The sequence below is a fragment of the Callospermophilus lateralis genome, chromosome 3 (genome assembly GCF_048772815.1).
Source record: "Callospermophilus lateralis isolate mCalLat2 chromosome 3, mCalLat2.hap1, whole genome shotgun sequence".
Lineage (NCBI taxonomy): Eukaryota > Metazoa > Chordata > Mammalia > Rodentia > Sciuridae > Callospermophilus > Callospermophilus lateralis.
In genome coordinates, this window is record NC_135307.1 from 23,463,671 (window position 1) to 23,489,161 (window position 25,491).

Consider the following 25,491-nt stretch of genomic DNA (forward strand, 5'->3'; position numbering starts at 1 on the left):
ATCTTTGTGAGGGTTTTTATCTATTTCTAGTTACTCCATAATCTAAGAAGTTTTACATAAACCTTATTTAAGCATTACATCATTTTCATCACATATTATGATATATGTGATGAAAAACCCCATACTTCTTATTAGGGATCCTAATACTTCTTATTAGGGAAACTATGTGTTATTTAATAGCAACCATCCTTCTTGGTAAGTCCCAAACCTATTAGATTTCTTAGACCTCTGTTTTCTTTTTAGCTTTTACATTATTGTTCCCAATTCAGTAATGCCTCATGAACAAAATTATGAGATGCTATTTTAAGGTTTTATCTCCTCTCAAGTCCTTGCTAGTCTGTTTAACACTCCAATATCTTTAAAATGACTTTTCTGTTATCCATCTCATCTAGTTACTCTCAAACTAATGGTCAATCTGATGTATTTAGCCTTTCTGCATTTATGTTTTTCATATATAAATAACAGAAATAATGATCTCTACTTCATGGGTTAAATGAGGGTTGTACAAATGATACATATGAGATACCTAATATACTGTCTAGAAGATAGCAAGCATTTATAAATTGATAATTTTGTGTGTATTCATTGTTATGGATTGGATGAGTATTCTCTAAATGTTCATGTACTGAGGGCTTGATTCCCAGGATGGCACTATTGGAAGGTGCTATGGACCTTTATGAGGTAGAGACTAGTGGAAGGTCCTAGGTCATTAGAGGCCTGCTTTCAAAGGGGATTGTGGGACCCAGGCCATTCATGGCTCTTGAGGTAAGCAATTTGCTCTGACCTTATTTCCAACATCATATTCAACTTCACCAGTGTCCAAAGTAATACCCTCTCCCTCTCCTCTCACTGATCTTGGATTGAAACTTACAGAACTATTAACCAAACTAAACCCTTTCTCTTTATAAAGTGCTTCAGGCATTTTGTTATAGTAACAGAAAGGTAACTAATACACTCACTTAAAAAAGATAGTATTACATAATATGTGATGAAAATAATGTAATGCTTAAAGTAATAAGGTGATTGTTTATGTAAAACTTCTTAGATTATAAAGTACTAGAGAAATTTAAAAAATGGTCTTGAAGTATATTGATTAGTTTAATGTGCTAGACACTGTTGTAAATGCTTACCTGCATTATATCATTCTATATTTACAATAATCAAATGCAGATGGAACATTTAATATCCTTATTGTACAAATAAGGCTAAGAAAGATTCCATGGCTCAACCATGCTTAGTGGGCAGGCAGAGTAGCCAGCATTCAAATCCAATTCTTACCAACTCCAGAGATACAGTTATCAACTCCCCTCCCATCTAATCTCACTAAACAATCCTTCTCTTTCCCAATAAAGGAAAAAAGATGTCCATTTTGCAGACTCTTACACAGGGTCTGGAACCAAGTGTGGACTCAGTATATATTTATTGACTTATTGACATATACAACATACCAGTAAAATCTGCTGACATAGTAGGAAGAGAATGAATGAAAGTCCAGAATCTTCCAATAATGCCTTTAATTTCCAACTATGTAAGTGAAAAGTAATTAGGATGGATTAATATAAACAGAGAGAGAGAACAAGTTATGAATTTAATCATAAACAGAGGTTTGACTATGATCTAGAAAGCAGCTCTCGGGGCCATCTGGAGCCCCAAAATTATCACCAAAGGGTGGCAGTTGCCCAGGTCTGTGTTTCACTTTTGCTTGTACTTACATGTGAGTCATTTTGCTCAAATTGTAGAAGGAATGTGATTCCAGCCGCTGCAGAGTTCCATCTATAGATAAGTAGCTGAACATCACAAAAATATAAGACAAAGTAGGAAGTTAGCTGGGCTGTGAACTCTAAACATACCGTTTTTGACATAACTTCTTTGTTAGGGGCTTCCCAGATCATGCAACATACACAACCCACATGTGTTCTACCAAATTATGCTAAAATTTATAACTCTTTACTTCCAGGTCCCATGATACCTAAGCTTTCCCAGCACATTACGTCAAATTCATCTCACATCTCATCCAACTATTACTTCCTTTGGAAGCTTACTCCCACCTTCCTGACCAGGTTAAATTCCCCATGCATGGCCTCATCATACCATAAAACATCTCCCTTCACTAATTATCACAGTTTAACTTTCTTATTGTTTGGTTGATATTTGATTTATGTTATCTTATTAGACTATATTCTCTGAAATGAAGAATTGTGTCTGGTTTTGATCACTGAATCTTAAATGCATTTCTTAGTTCTTGGCACATAGTAGATTCTCAATAAGTATGTTAAGTCAATGAATGAATGAGTTACTCAAAGTAGAAAAAAAAAGACTTAGAATAAGAATCTTTTTGTGTGTGTGTGTGTGCCAAGGATTGAACTCAGGAGCACTTAACCACTGAGCCACATCCCCAACCCTTTTTTGTATTTTATTTAAAGACAGGGTCTCTTAGAGTTGCTTAGCACCTCACTTTTGCTGAGGCTGGCTTTGAACTCACGATCCTCCTGCCTCAGCCTTCTGAGTCACTGGAATCACAGGCATGCACCACCGCCCTCGGCAGAATAAGAATTATTTTTATTAAAGCACTTAATAGCATGAGATTAGAAGTATAGTATCCAAGAGGATGAAGAGAAAAACCTAATGCTCAGTGGAACATTCCATAGGGTATTGACTATACATTCTCTCAAGACCTCTATTATTGATTTTTGAATGGGGTAGAAAATTCAAGATTTGTCTTCAACTTTATAAACAGAAGATGACTCAAATAAAAGTTTTAAGTACTGAAAGAAAAGAGAAACTCCTAAATAGGACTTGACAGGAATATGTAAGGAATTATGTTTCAAATCGTGTTCTCAAATTCCATCTTATAATGAGAATGACCAATACAGACAAATTCAATGACCATTTTCTATGGAGAGGCTTTTCTATGACATTTGAGAAAATTAATGATTAACAGATGGTGTCCAGTCGTAACCATGGCAGAGATTCTCAACCCCATACACAAACTTGAACTACCTGCGGGGCTTTTAAAACACACAGATGTTCAAGACCTGGCCCAGGATAATTAAATCAGTTTATGAGGAATGGATCAAGCACTTTTATTTTTCAAAAGCATCCGGATGGTTATAATGTGCAGGCAAAGTTGAGAATCACTGGCCTATAATTTGAGTTGAATCTTCCAGTAAAATATTTTCACTGACACAATGTTATAAGAGGAATACTCATTGTGGCATGCTGAGCTTTTTATCCTGGTTATTGTGAGGATTCTAATGGCCCTGTGCTTTTTGTTTTGAATGACCTATTCTCTAAACAATTATTCTTTGGTTGATCAGGTCTCCCAACCCTTTGCCCTTTGTGGATAGCAGTATTATATAAATTATTTTGATCCAAATATTGTTTATTAAACAGAGGAAACAATGGAATCTTTTAAGCAGATTGATTTATTGTTTAGGGACTGCAGGGATTTATCATGCATGAATGTGAGCCATCTAAAAGAGCAAGATTCAACTTGAAGACTGACAAGTTGCTTCCCTAAGTTTTCATCCTATGCATTACACCAAATCTTCTACTGAATTTCTTAGTTAAGAAGTGCAAACCTTTCTCAAGATTTTAGAGGGTTAATCCTTCAGTTCATATCATCCAACTGAAGTTTTAGTTTCTCTAACCTACACCTCCTTAAAGGCAGTTATAACTTGGTTGTGAAGAAAACACACAGGAGGTACTTTTCAGTGGGGCAAAAGTAGTGATTCCCTGCTCCTATTATTATTATTCCATTTTTCTAACTAGAAAAAAAAAATCCGATCCACCTCTTCTTCAAATTTCTTAGCATATAAATCTTACACAATTACTATAATGACTATATTATTGATTTTCCAAATTAGAAAAAAATTTTGCACCATTAATATTTATGCCAGAATAATGGGTGGGAATTTGTACTGTACCAGGCACACCTAGAGTCACCCTGGTAACCTCCCTCCCTGCCCTGAGCTATACCATACCTTTAATTATTATTGATGCATGTGTATTTCCTATCATTCAACACAAATCTATGGAACATATACTATATTCAGACATTGACAAACAAACTTATTCTGTAGTCTCAAGGAAATCATAGTAGCTATAAATGAGAGCAAATAAATGGGATTAACATGCAAGGTGCTTGGTGCTCCGAAGTGGTATAGGGAACACAATCCAGGGGCCCCTCTATTCAAGGCCCCGCTGGAAGAAGCCTCAGTGGGGCCTTTGAATCTTCCTGGATGTTCTCTTCATCTCAGTCAATCTTCCTCTTATTGACCTTTTTTTTTTTTGCTTCAAACTATATCTTCAAATTTATAACTCTGCCAGCTCCATCTTAGTAGGTGAACTTTTAATAATTTTTAGAAAAGATGGAAACCCTATTGACACTATAACTCTAGTGTTAACAATGCAGAAGGAGATCATCTTCCTGTAGAAAGTCAGTCCTTCTCTTTGGACCCCATTCCCTCCTCAAGGACCACATGCTCTTAAAATTGTTCTCCTTCATCATCTCCCTCACTGTTATACCTTTCCCTGGTCTCAGTTACCTCGGCCTGTTCATGACTTTCAAGTCTCAATCTGCTCACATCTCTGCTCTGAAGGCTCCCTATGTCTACAACTTCTGAAGCTCCCTAATCTACTTTTTATTCCCCCCACAGACATTATTATTTTCTAACTAAGTACATAATTTACTTTTGTTTTTGGTTCATTGTCTGGGTCCTCCTATTTGAACATCAACTTCATGGGAGCATAGATCTTTCTTCACTTGTTCTCTGCTGTCTCCCTAGTTCTTAGAATAGCGATTGGCACAAAGGAGTGGTCAAATAAGTACTTGTTGAATGACTAAAAATTTTGTAGATGATGTCTATGTCATAAAGTCATCAGAATATCCTTGCACTGACAAAAAGAAGGGAGATGAGAGAGGACCACCAAGGAAATCAAAAAAAAGGCAAGGATTTGAAAAAGGAAAGGCTGTTTAACAATATGAAAGTGTGCCGAGATGTTCAGTGAGAATGGTTTGTCAACCTCAGTGCTGTTGACTTTTGGCCCAGGTAGATTTTACTGTGCAGGCTGTCCTGTGCAAGGCACAATGCTTAATAGTGTCCTTCTCCTCGACCCACTAGCTGCTGCAGCTGCCCTTTTTCAGTTTTGACAAGCAAAAATGTCAAATGTCAAAATTGCCTCTGGGTGAAAACCACTGCCATGATACAATATATAATAAGCGTTCATACAATGAATAGATTTAGCCAGAAACTGTAACTGTGCAGGTTGCTCCTGGTGGTGTTATTTGGTGTGCCTGAAATACCTAGATTGCCTGTCAGAACCAATGAAGTGAAATGAGGACCTTACTCGTTTCATACACAGGTATGCTATCTGTCAACCCAATCCAGAACTGTGTGTGTGTGTGTGTGTGTGTGTGTGTGTGTGTGTGTGTGTGTGTGATGCTGGGGATTGAATCCAGGGCCTTGTGCATGTAAGGCAAGCACTCTACCAACTGAGCTATATCCCCAGCCCCTAGAACTTCTTTTTCTCCTCATTCTGAGTGTACAGCAATTCAGTTTTCAATGTTTAAAATAATTTTTTAATTCTATTCTTTTTGTTTTAAGTGAGAGAAGTCTGAAAACAATGGCCAAATTCTTGATCAAATACAAACGTTTTTATTAGTGGTGAATAGTGAATCAATTGGCTAGATGAGATTAGAGATAGATGCATAAATATTTTTATGGGAGAGATTCCCAGCCAAAGTTTAGGTACCTCACAAAATATGTTAAAACCACATCAAGAATGATCAACTTCTTGTTGGGGACAGTAGCACACACGTGTAATATCACTGACTCAGGAGATTGAGGCAGGAAAATAACTTGTTCAAGGTCAGTCTCAGAAATTTAGCAAAACCCTGTCTCAAATAATAAAAAGAGCTGGGGATGTGACTCAGTGGTATAGTGCCCTGGGTTCAATCCCCATGACCACAAAACAAATAAACAAACAAAAACAAATAAGAAAATTCTCAAGATCAAATCAATTTAAATTTGCTTTAGGTTTAAAAAGTTATCTAGGAATTAAGATGTAGGGATGTAGCAAAATCAAACCGACATCATGTTTTCAGATATATTAAAAATAAAGATACCATTGAGTCATGCAAGTGTAACAACAAGTATTTTCCTTGACAGAACATATTTAGAAAATCACATGTCACAATTTCCAACTTTTCTTTATATTAAAAAATGACTTACATCCTGGAAATATTGGGCAGATTTGAAAATGCAAGACTGGGAATGGTTTTCAGACGAGTCTCTGTGAGCTTCCTATGAAAACAACAGTTATGAATTAGAATTGTTACTATTGGTCCTCTCTAATAACGCTCTTAATTGTAAAAAACAAAACAAACAAAAACTTGTTAGAAGTACAACAGTTCTTACAATATATATTTCATCTTACATAATCAAAAAATAGTATTCAATTAAAAACATACAATTTTTTTCCCACCAATACAAGAGTTGAGAGAGATTCAGATACAGAAAATAAATGTTCAAATTTCATCAGTGGATCAATAATACACTAGTATCCTCTGATACTACATTCCACTGGTTAATTGAAGCCAGCATAATATATTCATCAGTATAGTGGAACTACTGAGTTTCATATCATGTATTTGTCTATAGAAATGACTTGGCATGCCATCAGTATACATATTACGTACATATTTAAAGGAATTAAACATGTTTATTTTATCTTAAAGTTTAAAAATAGTGATATGGTTATGATGGTTTTGCCCAAGCAAAGGTGTCTAGCCATTACCTTGATCTTACTGTCTACTTGCTACCATTGAGAAGTAACAAGGAGCTAATTCTTCCTCAGAGTCTTAAGACATTTTTGTTGGATATGCAACTTAAAGGTGTGGCTTTCCCTCCAGTTTGCTTTGTTAAAAATATCCTTCAGAAGGCTGAAGCTGTTTTCTTTATAAGAAACCATCTTCATTCAATTCAGGGTGCCTCTCCACCTAGATGTTCTATTTGTTAAATTTTCCTTTCTCTAGAGTTGACTTGAATAGAATGCATATGGACAAAGGTGTGCCTCGTGTCCTAACTCACTTGGCAAAAAAGACAATGCCTCACACACTACACATTTTTCTCCATGGATCTCTCTTTGCCATTTAAATACTGGTATTCACACACCATTTATTTAGTACTTTGTTGATAGCTAGGAGGCTAACATTATGTCTTTTCCCTTCTGACTGCAGGATTATTTCTCAATAATTTATTTCCTTGATCTATGTTTTCTTTGGACTACTCACTTCTGCAGTGCCTAAAATGTATCTGTAACTTGCCTACAAAATGTCAGCAGGATGAATTAGTTTTTAAAAGGACTATTAATATATGTGCATGGGAGGGTGATATGAACAGTAGAAAGGCAAATTTTCAGCTCTTTACAATGCCAAGTGTGAAACCCAATGTTGCCTTATCATGATTTCAGAAATGCATGTCCCTAAGTTACCTGTCCTCCCTCGAAGGTCTCTCACCTACATTCCCTTAATTGGGTTGATTAAGAGCTTATTGATACCGATCCAGGATTCTTAAATTAAAAAGATATGGGAAGAACAAGTAATTCTACTAAAATCTCTGTGTAAAATTGGGGCATGCCAAAGGAAAACAAAGGATAAGGTATGCACCTGTTAGGTATCACCTCGAAAGACTGTGTTTCTTAAACTGAAAGATAGTCATTTAAAGCTGTCCTAAGGCAAAATGTTTTAAGATTGCACACAGTGCTTGTGGGTAATGGGGGCCTAAACTGTACCATTCACTGACTGAAAATTGAGGGGCGCAGTCTGTGTTCACAAGTAAATAATATGCATTGAATTAAATTGGAAATTAAAATAAAATTGCAGTGTTTTCTAAGAGGTCTGACATGGAACAAAAATAGTATATAAATGCGACTTAACAGACTTTGAGTTAAAGTTTCAAACAATGTTTATTTTCTTTCCCATCGTATGAGTTTCTGAAATATATGAATCCTGTTTCTTGAAGTCTCTTTCCTTTACACCCAAAACATACACACTTTAAGTTAGAACAAAATATTCTTTCCAGCCAGATTTCTCACCATAAAAAGCACATAAACCATGAAGAATTATGTATCTAAGAGCAGTTGTCTTAGTAATAATATTATATACACAATAAATCTTCAAAAATAAAGGAAGAGATGTCAGCCATTTTAGCCTAAAATGAAAATAAATTATCTGATTGTTGGATGAACTTAATATTGTGATCATTATAGCATTGCCTGAGATGGAAGACTGATTTCAATAATGTTAAATGAATTATTGCAATGACACAGAATCATATAAATTCAAACTCAATCACAATTTAAAAATTTATACATTTCATCTTGGTGTATCCCTAGTAACACTACATAATCTAGAAAAATATCCATAGTTAAGTTTTCAATTTTTTTTTTTACTTTTAGTATCAATTGTTTCCTATCTTTTCATCACAGATTACCTTAAGCTTTCCTTTCTTTTCTTTCCTTGATTTTAAAATGATTTTTCTGATTTTCCTTATGAAAGCATTTAGAAAGCACTTTCTTCCAAGCCATCTATTGCTCTTCAAATAAAGAACAAGAATGATCAGTGAGGACTTGGCATCTAGTGAATTAACTAATGAAGACAGCATCTTTAGGGAGCTTTTGTTCTATTTCTTTTTTCTCAATAGTTTTACTGCAAGACGAGAGATGAGGAGAATAAATTATTGTAAAAAGTGGATGCCTTTTTAGCCCCAGCTGACCTCGGATACATGAGCAATAACCCATCAGGAGGTTTTGTAGCTGTTCTGTTATGCAGCAGTCTTATAGCTAGAGCTAATTGAAGCATGTTTATCATCAATATGCTTTTCTTTGTCCCTTCTTCTAGGGAAAAGCAGCTGGATGTTCTTTCCATTGTCCACATTTTCTTTATTCAAAGAGTCTTAAGATGTTATGATTCCCCTTAGGTAGAAAGTCAGCCAAGAGCAGGTAGGGAGGGAAGGCCATCAGATAGAGTGGTCATTGAGTCACAGGACTGGAGATAACAAAAACCTTTATCAAAGCATCCAACCATCAGGGACAATAGGAGCTGGTATGTCAAACCTCCCCAGTAGAATTAATTATAATCCCTTAAGGAAACAAGAACAAGGCACAGCTATTTTTTGTGACCAGGTCGTAGTCCCTCCCTACTCTCCTATTGTGAACAGGTCATTACCAAAAACCATGTCACAGTCACCCCTTGTGATTGAGTCATCTTGACCCTGGCAAAGAAAATTTGCTGAGGGCTATACAAAGAGCAATAAACCATTTAAAGAGATTAAAAAAAAAAAAACCCACTAAGGGAAGTACAAAGGCACTCAAACCCCAAACTCTTTAAGAGCTACATTTGTTCTGTCAGGAGACAGTCCTCTCCATGCCTATACTGTTTATTTATCTCACTTTTTGTATAAACTCCTGTCCCTTTCTCTTCTGTGACCCTAGCAGTCATTTCATCTCTGCTGGTCTCTACAGCATTCACTGCTTTAAAAGCAGATGGGTGTCTGGGGCTATAGCTCAGTGGCAGAGCGCTTGCCCAGCACATGTGAAGCACTGGGTTTGATTCTCAGCAGAAACACATAAAAATAAATAAATGAAGTATTTTTTTTTAAAAAAAAGCAGAAATAGGAAGTAAAACAAACAAAAAATGAGTATGATTATTTGGCTGAATATTTTATGTTAATCTCAAAATACATTTTGAATAGTAGTGGAAAGGAGAAAGACGTAAATATTCTTCTGACAAAAATATTAGAAAAAGTTTCAAGATGTTTTATACTATGGGCCAAAGAATTAGCATCAAAATAGTATTTATTTTATATTAGAGTAAGCTAGATACTCTACATACGAGACTCTGCTTTTTATTTATCTTTGATTCAATATAAAAATATGATTAGTTTTTCTAAAATATAATTTAAAAACCTCAAAAAACTTATCTCCTTATATTAATGATTAAGGCATTACATATAACTGATTAGGAAAGAGTTCATAGCCCTAGTTTGATATCCTAGGTGAACTCCGTATGTTTTGTGAACAGAGTAGTTTTAAGATAGAGATATTTATTATAAATGAGAATAAACAATAAACATAAGCTGACAATATAATTTAAAATTTTTTTCTACAATTAACTTAACCAGGAATTATCGTTAACAATGTGACTTAGCGTCAAATGTTTTGACAAATGTTTCCTTTGGACCTTATTTATGTGAAAATAAAATGTGGTTTTCATTATAATTTTTCTTTTAAGAGATTTTCAAAATGGAGTCACAAGGCCATTAAGAGTGAAGCACTTAAGTACTGGTTCAGCTGCTGCCTGGACTTTGAATGGTAATATCTCATTTTTCATCTCCAATTTTGTTGATTTAGGTCTTCTCTTTCTTTTGGTTACTTTGGTTAAGGGTTGATCAATCTTTTTTGGCTTTTCAAAGAACCAACTCTATTGTATGGATCTTTTGTATTTTTTAAAATTTTCAATTTCATCTCTGATCTTAATTGTTTCCTATATTCTACTAATTTTGGAATTAGTTTGGTCTTACTTTCCTACATAGATGCCAAGATATTTGGTCAAATATTTTTTTCTGGATGTGTCTGTGAAGGAGTTTCTTACTGAGCTTAACATTTGAATTGGTGATTGATTGTACAGCTTGGTGACTGTAGTGATAAAACTGTTTCTCATATGTCAAAATTGTGAAAAAGTGGATTTTAAATATCCTTACAATGAAGAAATGATAGGTATACGAGCTGATTTTAGATGTTAATTAGCAAGACTTGATCATTGCAAAATATATACCAGTACCAAAACACCACATTGTATCCCTTAAATATACACAACTATTTGTTGTGTAGATTCAACTTGGCATGACTGTAGCCATCTTGGGTCATGGATCACCATGATTGCCCCTGCATAACCCTACATGTTTTTTCCTGCATAATTTCCCAGCAATCATAAATAGACAAAACTAGTGGGTGGTATATGTTGCATTACAACTGGAACCCAGCTCCAGGGATATACCTGACTCTATGATATTATCTTAAGATAAACTAGGTATGTTCCAGTCAGGACAAAATCACGTTCATCCTAATCCACAAATACACCTCTCTTCTCTTTCTGACTCTAATTGTGATCTTTCTGCTACCCAGGACCATACTGTGTCAGTAAGTTTCCCAATAAATTGTATTCTACAGTCTTACATCTGTCCTTTCTTTTTTGTTCTTACAGTACTTGGGACTAGTCCTCATACACTATGACTGGGTTGTTCTGGAACACTGGATTGCTCATAAACATTCATTTAAATTTTTTTAAAAAAATAGAATATTTTTAAGAGGAAAACATAAACATTGTACTTAGTATTACATTTTTCATAGCTATATTGTTATCACTGTGTTCCTAGAGGAAGAGTACAAAATCTATGAGAGGGTGTTCTCTGAGGAATTGACCTCAGGTGAGAGGTGAAGGCTTCTATTTGTGGCAGGATCTGAAGGATATTAAAATATCAACGGAGGAAGCAGGGTGATGATGAGTTGAGAGTCAGGACTCTGAATTTCAGTTACAGAAAAGGGTAGTAATATTCTCCATCCTCCACACTTAGATATTAAGAAGAGAAGGAGAAGTAGATATGAAAGAAAAGTATATACTCCAAAGCACTGAATGTCGGCAGGTCATTAATTCTATCTAAGATGATGTCCATAAACAAGCTGGTGTTCCTCTTTCTTCTATATAAAAGCTCCTTGATGAACACTGTCCAGTGTTCTGAAAGTAGCTCTCTTTACAAATGGCCATGTGGGCTTTGGCACAGGGTTACATTTTCCCCTGGTTCTCACATGCCTTTTGGTGGTTCAGAAGTTCACCATTTCTCATTAAAATTTTAAAGTATTGCCAGTGAATTGTATCCGGGGATAAAAAACACTTCTTGGCGTAGGGAACTTTCAAATCCATTAGGTAAAAGAGTTGATAGAGTATGCACATGTTTATCATTGATACATTCTACTCAGAAATATGAAATACCATAGGCAAGCATTTTAGGAGGACTGTGCGTGCGTGTGAGTGTGTGTGTATGTGTACACACGTGTATGTGAATATTTGTGTTGTTGGTTGTTGCTGTTGTTGTTTGGGAGAAGAAAAATAATTGCATTTGAAAAGTGACAACCATGAGGCAAGTTCTTCCCACTCTGAATTTGCATTTCAAGTGTTACCACTTCTCAGTGGATTCATTTTTCTTTCTTTGCTTGAGTTTCAACTGTTACACAGTGAATTCAAATCATGTTCATCCTATCTCCATTTCTGCTGCTTTTTATTTACTCATGTAAAACCAAATTTCCATTTTCTTTCTGTTGAAGTACTTCTTTAATGTAGTTTGGTCTTTCTTTCTTTCTTCTCTCTTTTCCTCTTTCATCTCTTCTCTCTCTCCCCACCCTGCCCCGCTTTTTTTTTTTTTTATACAGTTTAGCTTGCAATTTTTGCTTGATTTTTGCTTATACTAAAAAGTCTCTACCCTTTAATATGGAAAGATACTCCTACTGGGTATATAACATTCTTGGTAGGCAGTTTTATTTTCATCCTTTACTTTAAAGATGCCATTCTGTAGCATTTTAGTCAGTAGTTTCTGGTAATATGTCCATTTTGGTTCTTCATTTTTTTGTAGGTAATATATACATTTTTCCTCTGGTTACTTTTTTTTTTTTTTTGTGGTGCTGGGGATTGAACCCAAGATATTTTCTTTATCAACAAGTGACAGCAGTATAATTATAATATGCCTTAGTATAGTTTTCTTTACATTTACTCTTTGGGAGGTTTGTTGAGAGCTTTTCAGATTTGTAGGTTTAGAGTTATCAGTCATCAAACTTGGACAAGTTTTGGTCAGTATTGCTCTAAAATATTTTTCTATCATTTTTTTTCTCTCATCTTCTCTATAGCTCCAATCACGTGTAAGTCAAAGTAGTTGACATTGTCACATAGGTCACTGAGGTCCTCTAGTTTTTTCCTGCCTTTTTTCTCTCTATGTTTTGTTAGTTTCTATTCCTAAGGTTTCAACTTCTGCTTTTTTTCTTTCTGTAGTGTTCAATGCTCTTAATCCCATCTAATTAATTTTTCATTTTATATATTTTTACCCTTAGAAGTTTCATTTGAGTTTTCTTTCTGGATTCCATTTCTTTCATGCTGGGTCATGCTTTCTTTTACTTTCTTAAGGTTGCTTTTAAGACTTACAGGTGTTCTAATGCCATTGCTTATTAATTCCACCATCTCTGCCATTTGGGGTCTATTGCTATTAATAGCACATCTTCTTTGTTATGGTTCATACTTTCCAGACCACTTTTTTTTTTTATTCCTATTGCTTAGAAAAATAGCATTATGTGAAAACTTCCATTAAAAGTGAGGGAAAGATACACTAAGACCCACTGTGGTAGTAAAAAGATCAACACACATTTCCCTTGCTTTAAATTTGGGCTGGTCTTGGTTATTTGTTTGATCAAAGGATATGGCAGAAGTGATGTCCTGGGATTCAGAGGTTAGATTAGAAGAATCCTTGAAGATTCTGCTCGAGTACCTTGTAGTTCAATGCTGGGAGCCCTGAACGGCCATGTAAGAAGTACAACTGCTGAGACTGCCATGCCTGCAGAATTCGTGTAGGAGCTGTAATCAAAGTCCCACCTAGGACTAGCACTGGGACAACCCCTGCCAAGGCAGCAGACCTGTGAATGAAACTACTATGGACTCTCCAGTCAAATTTATTTGTCATATAAATCCCATTGAGTGAACTCAGGATACTATAAAAATGATTTAGCTATGATTTACCCTAATCCCTAACACACCACATCAGTATATGTAATAAAATGGTGGTTGTTTTAAAACTCAGCATTCTGGAGTAAATTATCATGAAGTAATAGATAACAAAAAGACCCACTCTGTATCTGATACTATTTAGGTAGATATTTTGTATTCATGAAATTACCCTTTAGATTTCTGCCTTCCCTAAAATTCAGAAAATGGTTTGGATTTATGTTTTCACTGAAGCATCAGTGATAAAGAAAAAAACAAATCATACCATTCAATAGGATAGCCATAACCTGTTTAGCAACTGAGCCCTGAAATGCAGCCATGGTTGTGTGTTGCTTAATGACAGTGATACATTCTAAGAAACGCATCATTAGGCAATTTCATTATTATGCCAACATCACGGGGTGCACTTAAGAAAAACCTAGATGGTATGGGCCAATCTTTCAATGTGGCCTCTTGATGCAATCAAGAGATTCAGTGAGCATGAAATGTACAAGGCTGCTGTGGGTGTAACATGGCATCCTGTTCTACATAAATTTATTAAAAAGTAGAAATAGTGATAGAAGTAGAGTATAGTAAATACATAAACCAGCAGCATTGTTTATTTTACTTATTTATTATATATTTATTTTTTTATTTTTTTTAAATATTTATTTTTTAGTTGTAGTTGGACACAATACGTTTATTTTATTTATTTTTGTGTGATGCTGAGGATCAAACCTAGGGCCTTGCATGTGCTAGGCAAGCACTCTACTGCTGAGCCACAACCCCAACCCCATTATGTATTTATTTTTAACTGGAGAAAAGACAAGGTTTATTCCATGTGTATGCAGAAGTTTCATAGGAAGGAGTAACTCACTGAATAGCCAGAGATAAAGGTTTATATAAAAACTTCACAGGGGGAGTGGGGCATCAGTGGGAAGCTGTAGAAAATTATATTGGGCTTTGGTTTTTTTTGTTGTTTGTTTTTTTGTTTTCAGTACTGAGGATTGAACCCCGTACCTTTATTTATGTAAGTTGCTTAGAGCCTCCCTAAGTTGCAGAGGCTGGCCTTGAACTTGCAATCATCCTGTCTTAGTTTCCCAATTCACTGGGATTATAGTCGTGCCCCCCCATGCCTGGATATATATTTGGCTTCTTTTATGCTAATGTCAATGGACAGTCTCTCTCTTTTGTAGGTGGAAATTTCCCCTATATAAGGGTGGTGTTATGACAACCTAATTCACTAATTCACACTTTCCTGGAGCTAATGAGGGATTATGTGTCACTATGCTCCCCTGATTCTACCTAGTATTGATGGGATCTTCATTTTGAGGTGCTTTATCAGAGAGCTCACAGATTCAAAGGACTGGGGTCTAGCAGATGCAGGCTTGATTCCTGGCTTAGTCATTAACTTTATACAACCTTGGTTTCCTCCTGGTTCAGATCATGAACTGCATGGTTATCTGATTCCATTGCTTTGGGCCTGAGGTGAGGCAGAATATCATGGCGGAAGGGAATGGTGGAGGAAAGCTGCTCATCTCCTGACAGCCAGGAAGCAGAGGGACATATTATTTATTATTATCAAGTATCCCATGGTGTGCATAATTTATATACACAACTGGAAGTGTAGGAGGTTTGTTAACACCAGCAATAGCATCAATTCATGAGTAATGCTCTATGCAATGATCTTATGACAGCTATGATATCACCAGACAATAGAATTCTTACTTCCATATAATTTTTTTGGCACTAGGAATTAAACCCAGGGGTGCTCTACTATTTGAGCGCCAGTTTTTATTTATTATTATTATTATTATTATTATTATTATTATTATTATTATTATTATTATTATTTTTTACAAAGGATCTTGCTAAATTGTTGAGGCTGGCCTCAAACTTGCAATCCTCTAGTCTCCTGAGTTGCTGGGATTATAGACCTGTGCTACCATGCCTGGGGCTAGTACCATTATAATCTTAGGGAACCACTGCTGTATAGGCCATTTATCACTGATTGAAATGTCTTTAGGTGATGCATGGCTAGTGTAAACTGAGATAGATTGTAAGTGTAAAATACACACTGGATTTTTAAAAAAATTTTTTAGTCATAGATGGGCACAATCCCTTTCTTCTATTTATTTATTTTTATGTGGTGCTGAGGGTTGAACCCAGTGCCTCACAAGTGCTAGGCAAGTGCTCTACCAGGGTCTAGCCTTCTCTGAGGTAAAATGAACAAAGATATTTGTTCCAGATTTGGATGATCACAACCCCAGCCCCACACTGAATTTTAAGATAATTTATGGTTTTCTTATTAAGTAAAAAGAAAACCGTAAATTATCTTATTAATATTTTATTTTGATTATGTGTTAAAATTATAATTTCAGAGTTAAATAAAATATAATAAATTTCACCTGTTTATTTTGTTCAATGTGACAACTAGAAAAACTTAATCACATACGTGGCTGTTCCTGGACAGTGCTAGAATAAAGACTATGCTTAATCTTTACATTCTATGTCTTTTTTATTATTATTATGAAAAAAAATTTAGGAAGTTGTTTGAACATGAGATACATATATAGAAATGGAAGAGAATGAAGCAATTGCAAATTGTGTGTGTGTGTGTGTGTGTGTGTGTGTGTGTGTGTACTGGAGAGTGAAAACAGAGGCATTTTACCACTGAGCCACATCCCCAGACTTCTTATTTTCTGTTTTAAGGCAGTTTCTTACTAAGTTTCTTGGGACCTCTCTAAGTTGCTGAGACTAATCTTGAATTTGTGATCCTCCTGCCTCAGCCTCCTGATTCACTGGGATTGCAGTTGTGCACCACCATACCTGGCTCCAATTGCAAATTTATAAAAATAATGTCTACATTTAAAATCTGAAATACGTACCCTAATAGTGTTTTATTGCAGAAAAGTATAAGTAAATAAGAAACAAGGTGGTAGAAGTTGCCCTTAAAATATAGTTAGTTCTTCAAATTAAAGCTAATAGTTTTCCTAAAAACTAAATCAGAAATTCCTACACAAACACTGGATATTTTTTTACCATGAGTCAAATTAAGATTCAATTAAAAATCAGTTTTTCAGTAAACTTCCTCATCAAAATGTTAATGAAGCTAACCCTACAAAACCTATGCCTATGGTGTCTCCTGTGTGTAGTTTCTTCTGAGGTGTGACTACAGGTTCACAAACTGGATAGGGATTCAAGGCCTAAAGTAAGGTGCTGTGCAGAAGGAATCCACCTGCATGTCACTTTCCATCTCCCCTGTCCCCAAGTGACAGAGTGACCAGGTTTGTAAGATCAAGGCTTATGTAGAGAATACCTGGATCCTCAACTCTGTGGAAGGAAACCCTGGAGATTTCCTCATTGTTTTATTCATGGAGGCAACTGGTCAGAGCCTCCTGGTTCCCAGTATACTTTAGCTTTCATGAACAGGTCTCAAGATTTATAATGCTATAATTTTATAAGAAAAAGGCATTGTGGCTGACACAAGGTGACATTTCACCCAGGAACTTGAACTCCACAGAGTTTGGCTTTCTGAAACCAATCCCCCACAAATACTGAGGAATGGCTGTATTTTAAAATGTGAAGTTTACTTTTCTGTGAGTTGTACCTCATTAATTCTGATAGACCCTTCTCCCAAAATCAGGTGATATAAGTGAGTCTTCAACAAATATTAATTTGCTGGAATTGGAATAATCTGGCATTTATTACCTGCTCACTACTAGCCCAATGTATCCAAGTTCTTGCAAGCAACAGAAGTGAGTTTGAATTTAACAGAAAGGAACTTCACTGAAAGGACATTTGATATCTTAGAAAATTTATAGAAAGGGCACAGGGGCTGGGGCTACAGCTCAGTTGGTAGACTGCTTGCCTTACATGCACAAGTTCACAAGTTCCATCCTCAGCGCCAAAAAAAAAAAAAAAAAAAAAAAGGGCACAGAAGCAGACTTGGAAAAGAGACAAGAAGGGAGGCTAGGGAACACATAGAACCCAGAATAATGCTGCAGGGAGAGTCCAGAGAGGACCTTGTTGCCTCTACTTCTGAATTATAGGAGCTGCAACTTGTCCCACTGTGACCCAGGGCACTAAAAACTAGGTACCAATGCCACATTGCTGCCTCTTCTGCCCCTGTACACTTCATACGGGGGCTGATACAGTCTACTGCCTCTAGAATATAGTCTCTTCGGTGGTCCCTGATTCTTTACTGTCACAGCTTTATAGTCAAAGTTCAGGGTGGAAGTGTCTGGTTGGCCACACCCAGGTCGTACACTTTATCCAAACTGCAGGGGAGGCCAGGAAAGGGTGTGTCTGGTGTTTTCTCTTTCTGTAGTGTCTCCCACTAAGACTCACAAAATATAGAAGCAATTTACATGTTGGTCAGGAAATAAAGTCTATTATATCTATATATCCATGAAAACATGAACAGAGTCTTAACATCTAATTTCTGTTGCTCTTATCTTGCTAGCGAATGGGTTAGCAATCTGTAATTTTTCTATGATTGTATGATGCCATACATGAGTATGTTACAGTCTAGCTTCATATGTGATCTCTCATCATTTGGCTGATTTTCATTTAAAAAATAGTTTGAGTCTGCAAAAATGTCCAATAATGCAAGCTTTGAATATGTCAAGTAATCAATAAATGCTACTAAATTAATCCATAAAAAAGAAGGAAAAGGCAGCAAAACATGGCATACACCCCTGAAAAACCTTCACTCTTAAAATGGGAAAAAGTCATGACCCCAAAGGCACTTTTATTTATTTGCTCCATGTACTATAATCAGGACACACTTCCTACTGATAATGGTTTTTGATTAAAACAAACAAGATAACAATAAAACCATATTTCCTCTTGACAATCTTCTTCATTCAAAAATAATTAAAATGGAATCCCATGATTTCCATTTTTGAATACAACAGTCTAAAAGAATCAGATGTTCAGACCCATCTCTATCTGGAAGGCCATTCTCAGTCCATTCAGGGTCATTAAAACCTTCCTTAGTATAGCTCCTTTCTCAGTGATGCCGTTGGATTTAGAAAATCTGGCTTCACAAAATGATAAACCATTGATAAAGCAATAGTTAATGTTATCTTTCCCTTTATGATTTTTAAATGGGGCTTATTTTGTCTTTATTGAGAGAGGAAAAAATTAATATCAAAATATTTTATATCATAATTCAAGTAGAATTTACTTTCAATAAAACCCAAAGCAAAAATTTCAGAATTTTAAAAAAGAAAACAGTTTTGATATGATAAACTTGAGTTCAATCCTTGAGGTAAAATGATGGACTTAACCAAAAACTTTTTTCCTTGAAAATAAATGAAGGATCAGTTTTCTGTGATCTTTTTAGGCAAGAAACAAGGAAAAAGTAATGAACATGGTCTCCTGTGTTTAGACATCAGAACTTGAAGCTGGCAGCTGGAAAGCCCCTGTGAAAGTGAAAAGTGCCCCTCAAGGGCTCTTCAAGGTTCATGTTACAATGTCAGTGGCCTTATTTTTTACCAAGATTGTATGAGTCACCCTCCAATGCCCTCTGTGCTGCAATAAATATACTCCAATAATTGTAAGTACTAAGTTTCCAGATCCTATCAGCACCATTCCCTAAGCATCTTCCTTAGGAAAAAGTCTTCCTACGGGACTCATACTGAACCCAATGTTAAACACAGCTGCCCTGTACTCTCTTCGAAGTGCAGCATTAAGTGATTACACAGTGTAAAGTTATTTGGAGGCAGTTCTAGTGAATTATTTTTATAGAGCTAACGCTTGGAAATTCCAGACAATGTCGGGCAGTCTCAACAAACTATGCAACAGACAACAGGCAAGGATTTGGAGTCCCTGAGTATATTTTGTATTTAAAAAAAAAAAAACAACGAGTTCTTTCACCCTTTTCTTTAGAAAAATATCAAATGTTTTGATCAACCCAAAAGTCACCAGGTTGCCCAGTTTAAAAACAACTTTTCAATCTAAGAATGGCCCACAATTTATCATTTGGTACAGAAATTTTTTGTTTCTATAAAGTAAGCTTAAAGAGAATATTTTGGGGTTTTCTTCATCAATACATTTAAAATCCTTCCCAGTGGCTTCGGAGGCTGAGGCAGGAGAATTGCAAGTCCAAAGCCAGCCTCAGCAACTTAGCGAGCCCTAAACAACTCAGGTAGACCCCGTCTCAAGATAAAAAATAACAAAGGTCTGGGTATGTGGTTCAGTGGTTAAGTGTTCCTGGGTTCAATCCTCGGTACCAAGGAAAAAGAAAAAAGCAATATATTTTAAAACCTATAATCAAGTCACATATTAATGATCATGATGGAAATAAAAATAATAATAGCTAATGTTCATTGAATACTTTTATGTTCCATTCCAGGTTCTACACTAATACTGTGATGTGTATTTTTCTCATTTGAAATCCACAGTTATACTATGAAGTAGGTACCATAATGATCTTTATGTTATGAAATTGAAAATTGCAGAGGTTAAGAGATTTGTCCAAGGATCTTGCTCAAGAAATATAAAAACACACACAGACGTCTGAACCACTTTGTTATATGCCTCTTCAAAAATATTTTCATATTAAGCACTATTCATGACACATTCACGGCTACTGTCAGAAGGCTATAAATAGATTACGGAAAGTGTGAATACAGAACTGTAGCAATACAAATCGGAATAGTTTTCTATTTCTGTCTCTCCTCTTCCCTTTCTACCTTCACTATTATGCCATACAATCTGCCATCCAGTAGAAATGCTAATGTATGTAATCCTCAAAAGTCAGTCACAGAGTTTTACAACATTGAGTTAAAAAAAAAACATGGAGGGAAATGGATATTCAAATTAAACAAACAAACAAAAACTTCCCCAAGGACTTTCGTAGCTAACATAAGGAATGCCATCTCAAAGAAATAAAAATAAATTTTAACTGGGAAAAGTGAGTAGGTTAACTCTTCAGAAATCGTGTCTTTTTTTGTTATTATGGTTTTTAATTTATTTAAAAGTTATAGGATGATTCACATTATCTATTTCTTCTTGTGTGAGTTTAGGTAAATTTTATTTGCAGGAATTTGTCCATTTTGTATACATTTTCAAATTTATGGAAGATAAAGTTTTTAATATCTTTTATGATAGTCAAAAAGGCTATAGTCTCTGTGTTAATGTACCTCTGTGTTAATGTACCTCATTTTTTATTTTTAGGTAGAACAGTCATACCAGTGGATTTCCAAATTTATTGATCTTTTCAAATATTAAAAAAACCTTTGGGGTTTCAAAAAACTCTATGGAAAATTTTTAAATTGTCTGATAATTTATTATCTGAGTCTCCTGGACATCTATTCTGTTTCTCTTGATTTTTTAAAAATATCATCATCTCATTTTTCTGGTTACTTTCTGTCATATTCAAAAAATTTTATATGAAAAATGTTGAAATTATTAGAAGCCTATGATTATCTTCCCCAGAGAGAATTTAAATTTGCTTTTTTTGTCTTTGCAAACACAGGTTTGTTATCTGCGTTTAACTGATAAAGGAAATCTGACTGAGCCTTGTGATATCCAGGTAGGCCAAGCCTTCCTTCAACTCCTACCTTTATTTTCATGAAATGTTAATTTGAAATGGATTTCTCAGAATGGCAACCAAAGGAGTCCTAATGTAAATTCTCTAATCTATAGCGTTGCAGTTGACATCACCATATTAAATGGTAAGGACTTGTGCAAAATTGCATAAGATAAAGGAAACTGACAGCAAATGTGATAATTAATTTGTTTATATGAGTGTCCTTTAGTCTCTTCTTTTCCTCTTCAGGAAGTGATTACTTTTTGCGGTTTCTAATCTATTGCTTTTTATTAAGTCACAGTCACAGTTTACACACACACACACACACACACACACACACACACACACACACCCCTCTATCTCTGTCACCACCACCACCACCACCACCACCACCACCACCATGGCACATACACATCTCTTTTGTTCCCTTACTTCCCCAAAATCAACTCTAGTAGCTATGTGAGGTGTTTTTCTTCATTTTTTGCTTTTTGTTTTGTTTTTATGGTGCTAGTAATGAAATTTGGGGCCTTGCACATACAAGTACTCTGCCACTGAGCTACATCCCTAACCTATATCTAGGTTATCTATCTTTCCCATATACTTGTTTCAAGTAATAGAAACCCCCTTCCTTATGAATCTATTCACTCCTCTCATCTCCCACTACCCTCTGCAAAGGCACGTTCTTCTCATTGGGATCATTAGCAGTGAGGACAAAGAAAGCCTAGAGGTACAAGGGTCCATCTTTGCCACCATATTGGAAAGGCTGTCTGAGGATAAAGCCTATGCAGAAGTTGAAGATGTTGGGGGTGGGGGGAGGGTAGGTAGAATGAGAATGTCTAGGTCATACAACTTTTTTCAGCTTCAAAATGAGGGATTGGCCCACAGAAAGATTGATAGCCACTATATACTGAAATTTTACTGTGTGCTAGGCATTTGACTAAGTATTTTCCATGCATTAATTTTATTTATCCTTCATGACAACTCTATGAGATGTATGTTTTCATCCTTCCATATGTGAGAAAACAGAACCACAAGAGGAATGCTATGTAAGCTAGTAAGGAGGAGGTTTGTCCACCCTTTCAAGTGTGGCTTCTATAAGTATTTGACTTAATGTTGAGATCTCAAAAGAATTTGTTAAATAAAAAGATAAACCAAGACCTCTTTGATCTCAAAGTCCAGGCCCTTAATCACTGTTGATAAATTCAAACATTTAATGACTTGACCACCTGCTTAAACTTACTGAATGGGTGTCCAGTGTTTCCAGGTCTAATGGTCAATATTTCTAGGAAATTTAAAGAGCTTAAAAACAGAGATAATTAGGTATGTTCATCCAATTCAATATTTATCATACAATGAAATAAAAGTATTTATATGCCCATCTGTCTATTCTGAGTTGGTCTTGAGTTGTTTTTATGACATGACTATTAGAAATTTCCTTTAATTTTTAATCAAAAATCTCAAGGCACTGTTAGAGCAAGTCACATGGAACGCATATGAAAACACATGCTATTTGACCACTTTTGATACCCAAAGTGGAAATTCCATATATTTCAACTGTGTATACTGTATGTGTATGCATATCTTTAGAATAAGGAAGTTGTTTTGACCCTAGAATTTCAAAACCTACATAGTTAAAATGATCAGTTAAGTGCATTCAACTGAATTACTATACATGCTTCCTCTGAAACACAATGACTACTTATTTTAAATCATAATCACACTCTTAAGTCATTTTAGTTGACACAAAGTTGACAAGAAGAAAAATAGCTCTGTTAGGCAAACAGTTTCATTTCAGAGTTACTTCATAAATGGCTTTAACAGGAAACATTCCCCTGAATACTAAGATTTTCACTGTATTGCTAGATATTTTAGGCATACTCTTAGCAAAATTCTAGGTTTGGTTTAGGGTTTTGAATTATAGACGACTTTGCTTCTGTGACTCAGTATAACTCATTTGATTCATACATGGACTGAGCTCAATTATATCACAATATGTTCTAAACTCATGGTATTTTTTCTATCTGTGCAACATAGACCTAAACTAGTTTTCCAATTTCTCCAGTTTTATTCATCCCAATAAATATCTCTTTGAGTTGTTCAAGCCAGAAACTTGGAAGGTATCTCTGGTACAATAATAATGCCTTTGAATGCATAAAATAAAATACACAGGAGTAGAAGGAAACAAAATATGCTAGAACACAGTTACCAGAATATTAAAACAAACTAATGATTAGAAGCATGACTCTGATTTAAAGAAAAACACTTTTAAAAAGCCAATTCTGTAGACACCTTCAGAGTTTGGTTTTATAATAAAAATTGTTTAAATAATTAGACCTTTACATTCCTGAAAATGAAATAAATATGTAATATTTTACCTTATTTTGCTCAATTAAAATGTTCAGAAATCAAAGTGATAAAGATAATGTAAAATATAACATTTTAATACTGATATACACTGTTATACTTAATGTTTGGGGGAGTAACTGTCTCTGATATCAATGCAAGAAAACACATTTTGTTGCTAATTTAACCACTTTTTGTAATGACAGAAAATAAAGGGTTGCTTATAATTTTAGAAAAGAGGTATAAGAATTTCTTTGTTAACATATTAAGAAACAATATCTAGGGAATGATGCAGTAGACCATATCTTGAGAATCGACAACAATAATGAAATAGAAAAACATCTGCAATTCCTATTGGCAACAAAGTCACAAATACTCAAAAGGCAATTGTGCTTTGCTGCCTACATTCAAAATTAAAAGAAGTGCTACATTTCAGATAGACTATGGAAATAAAGATGTAAATTCTTTTCCCCATCCAAAGTTCATAGACCTGTTATGAAACCCTAAACAACCATTTAAAGGGATCACTTAGGATGTACCAAAGGAAAAAGCATAAGGCAGGTGCCTTTGAGTACAAGGAGGGCAAAAAGAAAGGAGATCATCAAACAAGGGACAAGTTTAAAGTTTGGTCTCTAAAGTAAAATCTTGAGCTCACCATCCATTAGTGCTTTGGAGAAAAAGATGTTCCAATAGAGGCTCCATCCTTAGCTCTGGGGTTCCCAGCTTCAGTAAGCCACCTCTGTGGACATTTGTCACTGCCTAGACAGCAGGTATTTTAGAGAGATAGACTGGAGATTAGAGGAATCTTCCAGAGTATTCAACTCTGGGAAGGTGGTGGCCTCCTTTACATATTCTCAAGATGTGAAGATAGGGAAAGGGGCCATGAGGAGCAGGAGAGAGTCTCAGAGTTCAATTTATTTTAAAGATAAAAAAGGATCTCTTAAATGCCTAGGGCTTTTTTTTTTCTGTATCTTTTTAATGTTTCACACTATAACATACTTGACTTTTTCATTTTTCTTAATTTCTAAACCCAACCAATCAGTCATCTTGTTGACTATTCTGCATATGCTGAAGTTTCTCCATCACTGCGGTCCAGGCTTCTGTGTCCCTCTGCCAAACCAGTGTGCATGCCACCTTGCTCTCACTCTCACCACCCTCCAAAACATGCTTCACCCTCAAACTAGATGGCACTGGCTATGCACCCCACCAAACCACAAACACCTTAGGATAAAGTTCCGAGTACTAACCTGCCCTCAAAAGCCCCCACTGACCAAGCCATGTCGTGCTTCTTCCAGCCCCAGCCTGCTTGACTTCTCCTGTGACTCTCCAGACCCCAGCTGTTCATCTGCATTTACCATACTTCCCCACACAGCCCAGGCTTTTGCAAAAAAACATCGCATAAGGAACTAGCATCTATCCTCTTCTTCCCCCAGAAGTGAGTGGCACCCCCAGGGGTCTACAGGGCTCTCTCCACATAGCTCTTTACTGCAGCTCTGTCTCCTGCCTTTTCTCTTTCCTATCCTCTGAGATGTTTGATATTTTGTGTGACATTTTGGCTTAGATTACATCTATTGCTATGTGTTCCAATTACAATTAGTACTTCCTTTTCTTGTGCTCAACACTTAACAATGTGTTCTAGTGTTCCCACTAGAACCATAATCTCCATAAGAATGAACACCATGTTGTTGTTAGGATGGTCTTCTAGCACCAGTATAACATTGGCACATAGTAGGCACACAATAAGATATTCTTTCATTCGACAGTATTTATTCAACATCTCTCTGTGCCTGCCTAAGTGAAACAC

At 35.6% G+C, this 25,491-nt stretch overlaps 1 protein-coding gene across 1 annotated transcript in view; it reads right to left on the bottom strand.

Annotated features, from left to right (window-relative positions):
* The window catches only part of Tshr (thyroid stimulating hormone receptor), a 136,192-nt gene that overhangs the window by 63,160 nt on the left and 47,541 nt on the right, over positions 1 to 25,491 (bottom strand). The window contains exons 2-3 of the mRNA XM_076848047.2: positions 6,234 to 6,305; positions 1,713 to 1,787 (exon numbers count right to left, since the gene is read on the bottom strand). Coding sequence (XP_076704162.1) covers positions 1,713 to 1,787; positions 6,234 to 6,305 — 147 coding nt within the window. The remainder of the gene's footprint in view (positions 1 to 1,712; positions 1,788 to 6,233; positions 6,306 to 25,491) is intronic.